The 13,252-nt window shown below is 40.4% G+C and overlaps 2 protein-coding genes across 2 annotated transcripts; both read right to left on the bottom strand.

Annotated features, from left to right (window-relative positions):
• Positions 1-8,644: 8,644 nt before the first annotated feature.
• LOC136499697 (uncharacterized) lies at positions 8,645-9,277 on the bottom strand. The gene has a single exon (XM_066495257.1). The coding sequence runs from the start codon at positions 9,275-9,277 to the stop codon at positions 8,645-8,647; it is 633 nt and encodes a 210-aa protein (XP_066351354.1).
• A 78-nt stretch (positions 9,278-9,355) lies between these two features.
• On the bottom strand, positions 9,356-12,056 carry LOC136499696 (uncharacterized). The gene is made up of 3 exons (XM_066495256.1): positions 11,852-12,056; positions 11,647-11,722; positions 9,356-10,691 (listed from the first exon to the last, which is right to left on the bottom strand). Exons 1-3 carry the CDS (start codon positions 12,054-12,056, stop codon positions 9,356-9,358), a joined length of 1,617 nt encoding a protein of 538 aa, XP_066351353.1.
• Between the last annotated feature and the right edge of the window lie 1,196 nt (positions 12,057-13,252).

The raw sequence follows: 13,252 nt of genomic DNA, 5'->3' as shown, positions 1-13,252 counted from the left end.
AAGAAATGTGATGAAGGGCATCTACTTGGTTGCTCCACCTCAAGCAAAGCATATAGAGTCTACACAACAAGACACATGGCATATATACTTTTTATATATACTTGGTCAAATTTGACACATGGCATAGTGGAGGAAGTTCATGATGTTCACTTAAACACAATCACACTTAAAATATACTATCTAATATTCTAGTGCATTGCTATAGGTAGATGTCAAATTATATGATTTGATATGAATATTGTTATGCCACTTCTTTACAACAACTAAAAGTGTGCTAAGTTTATGGATTGTTCTGAATAAACATACTCCCTTTGTCCCAAAATAAATACAACTATCACCTTTTTAGGAGCCAATTTTTTTAAATTTGACCAAGTATATATATAAAGTATTTATGGCATATTTTATCAAGCATGGCATTTGCTTAGGTGGCATAGTACACAAAATTGTGACATAAAAACAAATATCATAAATCTTGGTGATGTTGAATCAAATGTCATAAATTTATACATGAACACATAAATGTCAAAAGCCACCATTTAAGTCACATGAATAGTGACACCAGGTCTATTGTCATGTAGTTGTCACAAATGTTGATATCTGACATATATTCCAATTATTATGACATAAATCAAAAGTCATATAACCCCATATTTCTTGTAGTGGGATGACCCCTGCTTCAGGTGATCATTGGAGATTCTTTATAGTAATTGATCTCTAGATTTTGTAAGTGTACTCTATTTGTTCATGAGTTCACCACTCACACCTGAGTGCTCTAATCAATATCATTAGAATTTGGATTATAGGTAGTAAGATATAGCATAGATGTGGTGTGTTGGCTATACACTTACTAGTGTTTGTGGCTTGCCCCATAGTTTGTCTTGTGGAAGTTACTAGGTAGTGATAGCCCTGTCTGATTACGTTTGGGCATGTTCTTAAAATGTAGGTCCACCCTTGCTTTGCGATTTAGCACCCTTCTTATCACCTTCCATTGCTAAGCGGCATCTAGTGGCCCAAACTGAACAATCTTTGCATCTTGTGTCATCTTTAGAAATCTGCCCTACCCAAACTACAATTTACCCTTGTGTCATCTTTGGATGAACCTGATTCTTTGTTAGTTCCCTTACATTACTCATGGAAATAATCAATGCTCTTGAATACTCTAGGGTGAAAGCTACACCATCTCTATAGATGCATTCCAACTGTCTCTATATATAGTTGAAATCTATAGTAGAGAAAGTGAAAATGTTTTATAACTTTGGAACTGGAGTAGTAGTATATATGCTTGGTAGCGTACTTAAGACCTACGCGAACCTGTTTCATTGTCAGATCACATGAAGTTGAGAAAGAAAACAGTGTGTGGAATTGAAGTTGAAGAACTTTGACAATTGTATCAGTGTATCAATGTAATACACTATGTAAAAAACAACATCACAAACACATAATGCGTCTGTAATAAGGTCTTATTACAAACGTGTTAAAAGCGCATCTGTAATAAGCTCATACTACAGATGCGTGTAACCAAAACACGTTTGTACCGAGGGTACGCGCGTCTGTGTGATGAGTCATCACACACGCGCGTTGTGTCATATGTTGAGTACGCGCGTATAGCTCATACTACCTAGGAAGGTCGGCAGGGTTCACTATAAAGCCTTTCAAAGGTTTCTCTAACAAGTTAGTAGCCGCTAGGTTTCCTTGGCAAGGGAATATAGAGCCCCTCTTTTGAATGGCACATTCCGCGTAGGCTATACACATATGGATAGAGGCCGCACTATACTCAGCTCGACAAGCCCCATTTGCACCCATTTGGGTAACTACTAAGAAGCTAGAAAAGGTCCTACTACAGAGCTAAAGCCAGGGCCATGTGGCACCCCCGGTTATACTGTATGTCCCAGCTTTTGCCAAGATAAGTCCTTAGAGAGGGCCAAGAGCATCTTGTACAAAAGCAAATTGCTCTTTCGCCCTATCATCCAGTTGTTAAGAGCAAATTTTACAATCCGTTCCATAGTACCATTAATCATCATTTAAATCATGTATAGTTAATTTGAGCGCTAGCAAACTACTCATATGCAGGTATAACCCATCAGAAATCAAGGTACAAGGTAACAATATTTAGGAGATCCTTACGAGTATCAAATTAGACACATGCACATGACTAATTAATTAAATGGTGAATAGGACAAGGAGATTCCATGCTATACTTGGCTTGCTCAAAGTTTCCCTGCTGGTCCTGGTCGTCAAAGTAGTACTCTTGATCACCCACGAACTGCTAACCATCTATACTCGATCATCACATCAACATACAAGCATCCACGAGCAATCATGCATAGCAAACAAAGACTACAGATTATAACAGTACACCAACAGCGATAAAACAAAATAAAGGGTTTATAAAATAAATCTACGTCTTGATATGAACACACAGACGTGGATATCACGAAAATCAGATCTAAAACGTGATAGTTATGAGTTAAACAAGATTTCCTAAAGTAGTTTAATAGATTGAATCCAACCATGAATTTTAAAAGTGGAAAACATGATTAACAGTACCATAAACATGTAGATTACTTAATTACAAACCTAACACAACTTGAACGCATCAAATCGGACCGAAAACATAATTTTTATGAACAAAACAAGTTCAGGGGCAAATATGTAATTAAACTGAACCATAAATACACTTTTGAAATGGAGAAGGCGCACTATAGATCTCAAAATAGGTGGATTATGCTTTCAAAAAGGGAAAACGCAATCTGGGATTCCACAAAGGGACTGCGGTTCTGATTATGAAAAAGCCGAGGGACACTTTACAAAAATTGACCGACGAAGGGGTACCGACCATCCTGGGCCATTGGATCTAAGATGAGCGGCCCAGATTAGATCAGCGAGGGAAAGAGGTGCCAGCCGGCCGGAACACTGACCGGCACGGTGGCGCGGCCAAGGCCGGTAGTGACCCCTTGCCGGTGCGAGCGAAAAAGAGCCCTACGGGCCACGGTTCGACGAACCGAGGGCATGGGGATGACGCGCGGGTGATGGCGATCATGCCTAGGCCCTTTACACGGCTGGGGAACAGCCCGCGCAGTGACCACCATGGCCAGCAGTGAGGAGTGGCCAAAGTGGATACATGACAACTTTTGCATTTGCACTCTTCTCATTGATATGCTTCGAAGAAACTGTAGCCAAATTGGTGCGGTAAATACCTATACAGCAACGCACGTTGTTGAGCAATGTGGTTGCAGCAACGCACGTTAATGAGCAATGTGGTTGCAGCCCTCACTCCCTCTCCTTGGGACGTGTGGGTTGAAGTAAAGCCATGCATTGCATTGCATCATTCGCATGTGCATTGCATTGGAACATTTGCATTTGCACTTTGAAGTATAAATATATTTGTATGAAGTAATTTATGTATCTTTTATTATGCTATTTAAATTTGATGCTTAAACAATCGGTGATTTAAATAGCTCCATTAAGGCAGTTTGCTTGCTGAGATTTTCCATAAACCTCGTACGCTTGTTCCCCCATCTTAGGTACCAGAGCTCAAGGATGATTGGTGGGATGGGAGTAGTAGCACGAGTGCACACTTATTGACATATACTTCAAACAAACATATTTGTTACAATAAATTAATTAGTTGTCTGAGTCTTTTCTTACATTGTAATAAACACACACTACAAGAGATGTGTGGTTTTTTGACGTATTTGGTATGACAATAGGTGATAATGTCATTATATCATTCGGTTTTATGACATTATGTTTTAGGCAATTTGACTTAGGTGACAATAAAAGGTTGGATGTCACAAAAAATGTCATACAACTAGTTCCATTCCATCCAATGACAATATTTGTGACGTCACAGAGGAATTTTCTATGTCACAAAGGCTAATTTACAAATTCCATCAATCTATGATAGAGTTTGTGCGTCAAAAAAATAAAATATTGATTTGTTTACATGTTGTTCTCCATGTTGGCATGTTCAACAGCTGTGTGGTCGGATTGGTCCAGATACTTTTTTATTTTCATTGTTTTCCCAATATATTTCATCTCATGTTATCTATGTTACACAGCCCACGTTGTTAATATAGCCTAATCACTACATCAAAAAAACCACAAACAAAACATGCAATCATGTGATGTGAAGAGGGGTCGCTAAAAATATCAAAGCATCGGCGATTGGTCGTTTAAGACTTATAGTCGGTCGCAATAAAAAATGTATGCATCCATTGTTTAAAAAAATAATTAAAGAAACATTGAGTGTTTTTCTTATCATGTGTGTAATTATTCATTTCTAAACTCAAACTAATAGGTTGGTAATATGAAAAGGTTATGTAGAAAAGTGAAGTGGAGAGATAAAAATTAATAGAGACATACATTCATATATATAAAGAAAGAAAAGAAAAGAAAAAGAAAACAAATTTAAACACACACATACCATCCTGAACGCCCGACACTCGTTGTATCCTCCCTGCGCCTGACGCTCTCTCGCGTAGTCGCGTGCGCGACTGCACAGCCTGAGAGCCCATCGAGGTGTGCGTCCTAAGAGGCCCAGCAAGCATGTGAATCTTTTTTTTTTTTTTGAGGGGCAAGCATGAGAATCCTGAGTGCCAGCCCATTTGCAAAGAGTCAAGCGTGAGCACAGAAATTACCCAAAAAATGAGTTGCTGCTAGGGGCGCTCAAACCTGGGACAAAACAGATAAAAAGCAACAGGCTCACCACTACGCTGTGATGGTTTTGGTAATCAAATATCCATCCATAGATTTATAAAGTAACTACAGCAGCAAATTGACTTCCCACTCAGCGCCCAGAGGACGTACCGCTCGAACCTAGGATTCGGCCCATCACGTAGGGGACTCAGGACCCACCAACAGCTTTTTTAACAAAAAAACTACAGCAACCAGGAATGGAACCTGGTACCTCACTGTAGGCCTCTAAGCACCATACCATTAGACCACGACTAGTTTTTGTTCAATTGCTGTGACCAGCCCATATTTATAAACAATCAACATTACAGAATTTCTAGAGTAAAATATAATAAAATACTAGATAAATCAATAAACAAGATTTCTAACTTTTAATCTGTGGATGAAGCTTCAAAATTGTTTATTACAACCATACAAACTCTAAATTGGATGATCTTTTTTCATTGTCCATCTACAATAATTATATATGCATGTTTCTTTTTTCATTGTCCATCTACAATAATTATATATGCATGGTTCTATGAAACATAGGAGTTGTAGTCCGGGTTCCATGAAATGGCGCATCCATTTTTGTGAACCATTCAAACAATGTTGGAAGGAGAAATGACCAATACAAAATTTATAGATTTTGCTGACCAAATTTAGATATTATTACAATTATATTGTGGATTTACCATGCAATAGTTGTAATAATATCTAAATTTGGTTAGAAAATTCTACAAACTTGCGTGAAAAGCATGGTTTTGGTGTATGATCATTCCTTAAAAAAATCAATTCATTTTAGCAAAGCGTTACTGCATATTGTTCACAAATCTATACATCTCTCACATAGTTGCATGGCTAAGTGAGAGATGTATCTATTTATGAAGGATGTATATAGTTTCACTTTGTCAAAATTGTTTGAAATTTTTACGGAATGCTTATTGAACTAAAATAAGCTGTTTTGTCAATTTGTAGATTTTTTCTGACAAAATTCATTTATTATTGGAAATATATATCATTATGATGCCGATACATTGAATCGGATAATTTAAGTGGATATTTTATAATGTATTTTGAATGGTTGATTAAATATATTATGTGGGCTTCTACTCGGTATGGGTTACATGGGCTGCTTTGATCTATTATGTTTGGGCTGTTTTGATGGGCTGTACGAAATTAAAATTCTGGTTGCGTGGCCTATTATGCTGATGGGCCGGAGAAAATTTGCACCGGTTGGCATTAAAATTGGGTCGCAAAAAAATTATTGTGGGCTGCGAAGCGGGCCAAAAATAAAATTTGAGAAAGCTAACCAGGCTGAAAGACTACAAATAAATGGGCTGCTATGTAAAAAACATGCCAAACAATGTTTTGGGTCTCTTATAAGTCTACCAACCACGTGGGCCTTAACAGGCCATATTTCAATTTTATGACATTTATTGATCTGCCAACTCAGCGCCACATCACATGCCTACATGGCATGAGGCAAGGTTTTGTGACAATACACTAATGTCAAAACTTGTGACGTTAGATATATAAACGTCACATAATAAATTTGTGACGGTGGCTTTTTGACGTTTGGATTTTCGTCAACTAGATGTCACAAATCTTAAATTATGATGTAAATTCCATATATTATGACATATTAAAATGTCAAAAAGCCACACATTTCTTGTAGTGACATGATGTTTGCTGGTTGTTTTTGAAGATGTCTTTGTTATGTTATCGTAGAAGACTTAAATTAATGTTCAAACTAGATGATCGTTGATGCTTCCGCGTTCTCTGATAATGTGTTCTTGTTATAGTGTAGTATGGTAATACTCTGGAAGGTTGTTGTTTTTTCCTTCTGAGGTGTTACATTCGGTAAGCTGAAAAATGAACAGAAATTATCGCAACCAATCAGTTACAAGAGGAAAAAAATACTTACCCAAGAGAAAGGGCAGTGAAGGATATAAGTTGGCAATGAACTATCTCAATGCAGAATATCATAATGCTCAAGTGAAAAATTTGCAGATCAATATAAACACAAACAGATTTAGATCTCAAATATCAAATGCCATGACTAACTCATAATTCACCTACTTTTGTTTAGTAAGAAACTCTCAAAAGTGAGAAAATTAAGAGGTTTCTTACTTGGTTTGGTTGAGGAGTAAAGTGAACTTGCTGTTCTCTAACTCCACCAGAAAAGGGTACATGAGTAGATTAGAACTGACACATGGACAAACACAAGAGCTGCACACTTTTATTTAAAGCAAATGGGTCAAATGCTGGATTTACTTCACAAAATTGCCAGTTATGCGTAGCCTCTTTAAAGCGTTTCCTTGGACAGTGTCTCGGTGAGACTACTGAAACCTCGAGCACTTCACGGCCGCCAAAAACAAGCGCCCTGTTCGTTTGGCTTATAAGCCATACTTTTTCATCTAACGAATATTATTTTTCTCTCACAACAAATCACCTAACAGTACTTTTAACCATGGCTTATTAGCCAAGCGAACAGGGCAAAGCTTGCCACAGTTGGTATCATGTCTAATAATTTAGAACTGTAGCTTAATTAGAACTGTAGAAAACACCATGCATCTTTACCATGGTTGGATGCATGTTCAGGTCCATGTCCTTATTCTACCATCATGTGCTTGGCCATGGATTTATATGCATGCACAGCCTCGAATGGAAAAACTGCAGACAAGCAACAATATCACTAGAACTCTATCTGATTGGTGCTAGAGTGTCTGTTGGAACGAATGAGCAATTATTTAATCTGTAACTGAACTTTATCTGATTGGTTCTTATATCCACAGTTTTGCAAAGCACTTGTCTTGATAATACTCCAACAAAAAATGTTTCAGCAATAATTATAGAATATATGCTATTCTACACCGAGGGGCAGCTAGAGCCGCAAGATTACCAAACAGAAATATGAAAATCACTTAATGTCATAAGTCGTTGACATGTTAGATTCCACAAACTATATGCAGAAGGCAAGGCCATCCAAGCTGTGAAAAGCATACCTTTTTAGTGGTTGACATATTTTCAGTCTGATCAATTTTGATGTCAAAGATATCATGCAGCAAATCATTGTCCTACACAGACAAAGAGAAACTTGAACTCACCCCAATCCCCCAATTCTGTCTAGAGAATAATATCAAATCAGTCGTGCAAATACATTGGCGCAGCCAAAATTTTTAGAGTCATGCCAATTTTTGGAAGCAAAACAAATGCTAGCCAATTCTGTTAGCATTACAAAAAAAGAAACCCTGTGGCTCAACAGGGCAGGAAACCAAGCATGACAGACAAAATCCTTTTATCTTTTGAACTTGGAGCTATCAACAAATTTCTGCCAGATAAAACAACTAAGTGGTTAGGGTCTACAATGATTTACTTTGCCATTAGTTGCAATGTAATTAAGAAGCAAATTTTAGAAAAAACATACAATTACAAATAACAGGACTACTCAGGAACTCAGGATAAGGACTGGATAGGTACATGGAGCTAGCAGAAATTCAGTTAATATGCTGCAGCTCAGAATCACTTATATTAGCAAAACTAAGTATATAATGTTTCAGAAAATGAGAACTGAAGCTGTAATGATTTTAGCATCCTTTAAATACTGATGAAACCAAAGAACCGGAAGCTGTAACGACTTAGGAGACCAACCTTTGACTTTGCCCCTGTCGCTGTGTTTCCCCTTCTTCCTCTTCTTGTGCCTGTCGTCGTCATCCTCCCTGTCATATCAGTAGATCCTCCTGCTCTCCTTCTTGTCCCGCCTCTTCCATTCCCTTCCCTCAGTGACGGACCTAGGTTTTTACCTCTGGGTATGCGCAGCAAAAAAATTTCTTATGCAATTCGGAAAACCATATATAATTTGGTAAAACCATATTCTCATTCGGTAAAACCATATTCTAAAACCATATAAATTGTTCAAATGAAATACAAAATACTTTAAAATATAGCCATATAAGATATTACAATATTACTTGTTGATCCGTCGCTTTCTCAATGACATGAATGTCTCAATTATATCATCTTCATCAACTTGAAAGAAAATATCCCACTCAATAAATGTTTGTAGACAATTATCCAGAACAATATCACCTAGCTTATTCCTTGATTTTGTTTTAACTATAACCAATGCAGAAAATACCCTTTCAATGCTCGCAGTTGCCACCGGTAAAAGCAATACCAATTTGAGAAGCGAGTACACCATATCATACACTTTGTGCCTATTTGTATCAACAAGCTTAACTGAGAGATCAACAATATTGTCTAGACCTTGGAAGCATTCAGTTCGTTTCACGTCATCAATATAATTATCAAGTTGTAATTCTAGTTGTACCAAATTGTTGTTGGAGAAGTCATTAGGATAAAATTCAGCCAATCTATGCAGCTTCTGTGCATCAAATGAAGCAAAGGACTTGGAAGGACTAAAGGCTGACATACAAGAGAGTAGCTCCATGTTGATCTCATCAAACCGATTATGAAGCTCTTGACTAATTTGATCAATGACACCAATGTACACTTCTCTTCTAAAATGGTCACCATTTTTTGGTTTCGGGCACGGGCATACCTTGCTAATTTTCCATAAGGGCACATAAGCATCATCCATAGCAGGAACTTCGACACCATGTGTAATACAAAAAGAAGTGACCGTCTTATGAAATTTATCCCAACCATCAGACCTCAACTATTGCATTCTGCTCTTTGCCACATTAACAAGTGAGATTGCATTAAGAATATCTTGATCCCTTCTCTGCAAACACTCGGATAACTCATTTGTGTATCCAAGAATAACATACATTAAGTGCACAAAGAAAACAAACTCAAAGGTTTCAAATGCTCCAAGCACAAAATGAATCTTTGTCCAATCATCCTTATATGCAATATCAGCACCAAGCTCAATGAGCACATCATGGATTGAGGAATACATAGTGATGATGCTACATATAGTTTTGTAATGTGAGCCCCACCGAGTGTCACCAGGTCTAGGCAAACCCATCTCTTGATTTAAACCGCTCCCTGATTCAAGCTCACCACACTGTAGTGATTTCTTGACATTCTCCAGCCTAGCATTTCGAAGCATACCATGACGCTTGCAAGAAACCCCAACAATGTTCAAAAAGGTAGATACTTGATCAAAAAAGGTCTTGCAATTAGTATTTCCCTTGGCAATAGCTACAAGAACTAGTTGGAGTTGATGTGCAAAGCAATGAATATAATAAGCAGAAGGTGATTCTTTCATGATTAATGTTTTTAGCCCTTTAATATCACCTTTCATATTGCTAGCCCCATCATAACCTTGACCTCTAATCTGAGTCATACTCAATCCATTACTATCAAGTAAACCTTTGATTGCTTCCTTAAGTGACAAAGATGTAGTATCATCTACATGAACAACTCCAATGAAGTGCTCACATGGCCTTCCAAGTTTATCAACAAAACACAAGCAAAGAGCTAGTTGTTCTTTATGTGATATGTCACTAGACTCATCGGCTAAAATTGCAAAGGGCTCATCACCAAGTTCCTCAATTATTTTCTTTCTAGTTTCTATGGCACAACAATGAATAATTTGCTTTTGTATCTTTGGGCTAGTCAAAGTGCAGTTACCTAGTGCATTGTTCAAGACATATTTGTTCACTTCATCACTATTTCCTGCAAAAAACTTCAAAAGTTCAATGAAGTTGCCTCTATTGCTAGACTCTTCACTTTCATCATTTTCACGGAATGCCAATCCTTGAAGCAAAAGAAACTTGATACATCTAAGTGAATATTTCAATCTTTTCTTGTAAAGACGAAGCTCCTCATCAGTCCACTTGTCAATGTGATAATCAATTGCTACCTTGGGATTTATAAAACCAATATACCTCTCCTGAGCTACTTTATGTGCCTTAGAACCACTATGTTTGATGAGTGCGGCGTTTCCTATATTCCAATTATCCCATCCATCAACAACAAATGCATCTGACCCACTGCCCTTCTTGAACAAGTAGCATATAAAGCAAAATACAGAATCCTTCTTGATACTATATTCAAGCCACTCATAATTATACAACCACTATAAACTGAATCGACGAGGTGTGTCTCCAATGTTTCGATATGGGAAATCATGTATATAAGGTTTGCAAGGACCTTTAGTAATATATGCTCTACGGATTGCATCTTGATCATTAACATGATAATCTTTTATGGGCAGCCTTTCACCTGGATCATATGGTAGAAGATTGATGTCATACACTGGTGGCTTTGATGCTGGCGGTGGCGGTGGCGATGACGCTAGCGGGGGCGAAGGATCTACAATTTCTTCAACTTCTGCTCTATCTTCTCGATTCTGCTCTTCCACAATAGTTTCAACCGGAGGTGGGGTAGGGTTCAAAGCAGCTGCAACCGGCTTCTTTGCTGCTTTGCCAAAAAAGGATCGAATGTCGCCGTTTCTCTTCATCATTCAACAATTCTTCTAAAAAATAGTTTATAATTACCAAACAAGCGAAACTCAAATAGTATAGTCACATGCGATATTGAGTTATTGACTCGTGTTTGGACTTTGGAACTTACCGACTGGTGCTGATGAACTTGCTGGAGTTCTAGACCTCGCGCGTCGCCCTGAGGAGCTGAGCAGATCGCCATTGCCACCTCGCCGGATCGTCGCGAGCTCGCGGCTTCTCCTTTCCCGTCGCAGCGTCGCCCTGAAGGAGCCAGGCAGGAGTAGATAGTCGCGGACTCGCGGCCAGGAAATCCTGCGGATCGCCATCGGCCGTCGTCGTCTCCAACTCTCCCGTCTAGTCATCTTCTCAGCTTCTCCAGTTCTCCTCGTCCTCGATCGAGAATTTGAGATGTGTCATAGCGCCGCCCAACAATTACTCCGTTCACGGAGTCCGCGCCTGCTAGGTGCTAGCGAGATCGCGGAACCGAGAGTCTAGGACGGAAGACAAAGCGCCGATCGTTTCCTTTTTTTATTTTTTTTACATTGAAAATTTCTACCTATCTCTATGACCGGCGGACCCCAGGGTATGAGGTGGCCCACCCTGCATACCCTGTGGGTCCGTCCCTGCCTCCCCTGAACCAAGCAAGAAAAGAAATCAACGCTCCACAGAAAAACAAACCGATGGGCTCAACCACGAGAGCGGGTACGAATGGAATCCCTTGGTACCTAAGGGGGGAGAAGAACGTCGCTTCTTGGACTTGCCTTCGCTGCCGCCCATCGTCGCCGTCGGTGGCCTCAGCCTCGTCCGCCGCCCCGGGTCAGAAGACGAGAAGGGAACGAGGGAGTGAGAGGCACCAACCAGATCTGGGTGGAGGGATGTGGATGAGGCGCCGCCCATCTCATTTTCTTCGGCCGCCGCTACAGCGTGCGCCAGAAGCGCCGCCCCGCCATGTGCCCATCTCCTCATCTTCGGCCGCCGCCACTGTCGTCTACCGCGAACGCTAGGGTTTAGGGTTTTGGCGAGAGGGAGAGGAAAGGCGTAATCGAGGGTGGAGTAGAGAAGCTGGAGGGATGATGGATAGAGGGTGGCGGGAGAGACGAGAAAGAGATGTGGACTAGGCTAAGACGGAGGCGGCGGCGGTGGGCTGGTAGGCCGGCGGCAGAGACAAGAGATGGGAAATGGAGGAGACGAGAGAGTGATTTGGGGTGGAGGGGGGCGCGGGTGGACGACTGGGGGCTCGAGACGGATGCGGACTTGAGTTGTCGGTCAGCTACGTTGTATAATTTTTTCCGGGTCCGTGACCTTCATTGGGTGATGCGGACTTAGTTGGCGTGTCTGTGAATTGGCACATGATGTTACAGACGTGTCCTAAGTTGTACTACATATGCTTGTTGCCAATACGCGTATGTAGTAAGGCTTATTATATATGCGTATTGATACTGCCGAACTGGTGACCCTGGTCGGCGACTTAATACAGATGTGTGTTGGGAGCGCGCGTCTGTAAACTCAATCATAGATGCGTGTTCGTCCGGCGTTGCGGATATTACAGTTTTTTACAAAGTGATATTTGCTCCTTTGCGGTGTACGTGACTTATAATTATATTATTACATCAAATTTCTTTCTTTCTTTCTTGCATATGTGTTTGCAGTTCTTGTTCACGGGTTTGCCAGTTGTCTCCACGTTTATAAAAACAGGACGTCAGGCACCATCTAGCCATGATGTTAGCGTGACGCGCAAGGGACACCCTAGCAGAGGAACGCCGTGTACATTCAGGCACGAATCGTAGCCACACTGTAGCTTACCGACGCGACGCCGCCGGCCGCCGGCCTCATCTTGCACTCAGACATCCGGCTCGGCCCGTCTGCCACGCACCCCGACTCCTGCGTGCTTCTCGGCAGCCTAAAAAGCGAGCTGAGGCCGCCAGGGCCGGGCGGCATGCCCCCGTGGAAAGATAGCGATGGCGCAGCGGCAGCAGCACCGTAGCGCTCAGATGAGATCGGAGGAGTGCGCGTGAAGATACCTGCCACCAACCGGCTAATTACTAATTGCTAATTGCGTTCAGAATTAGACCTGTCCGTCCGTTATCCATGCTAATAGTAACATGGAACGGCCTCGACGACGACGTCGGTGCCCCTACTGATTTGATTGGTATGAGGCCGAG

Source organism: Miscanthus floridulus, chromosome 13 (assembly GCF_019320115.1).
Source record: "Miscanthus floridulus cultivar M001 chromosome 13, ASM1932011v1, whole genome shotgun sequence".
Lineage (NCBI taxonomy): Eukaryota > Viridiplantae > Streptophyta > Magnoliopsida > Poales > Poaceae > Miscanthus > Miscanthus floridulus.
This window is presented reverse-complemented; position numbering and strand designations above follow the sequence as displayed.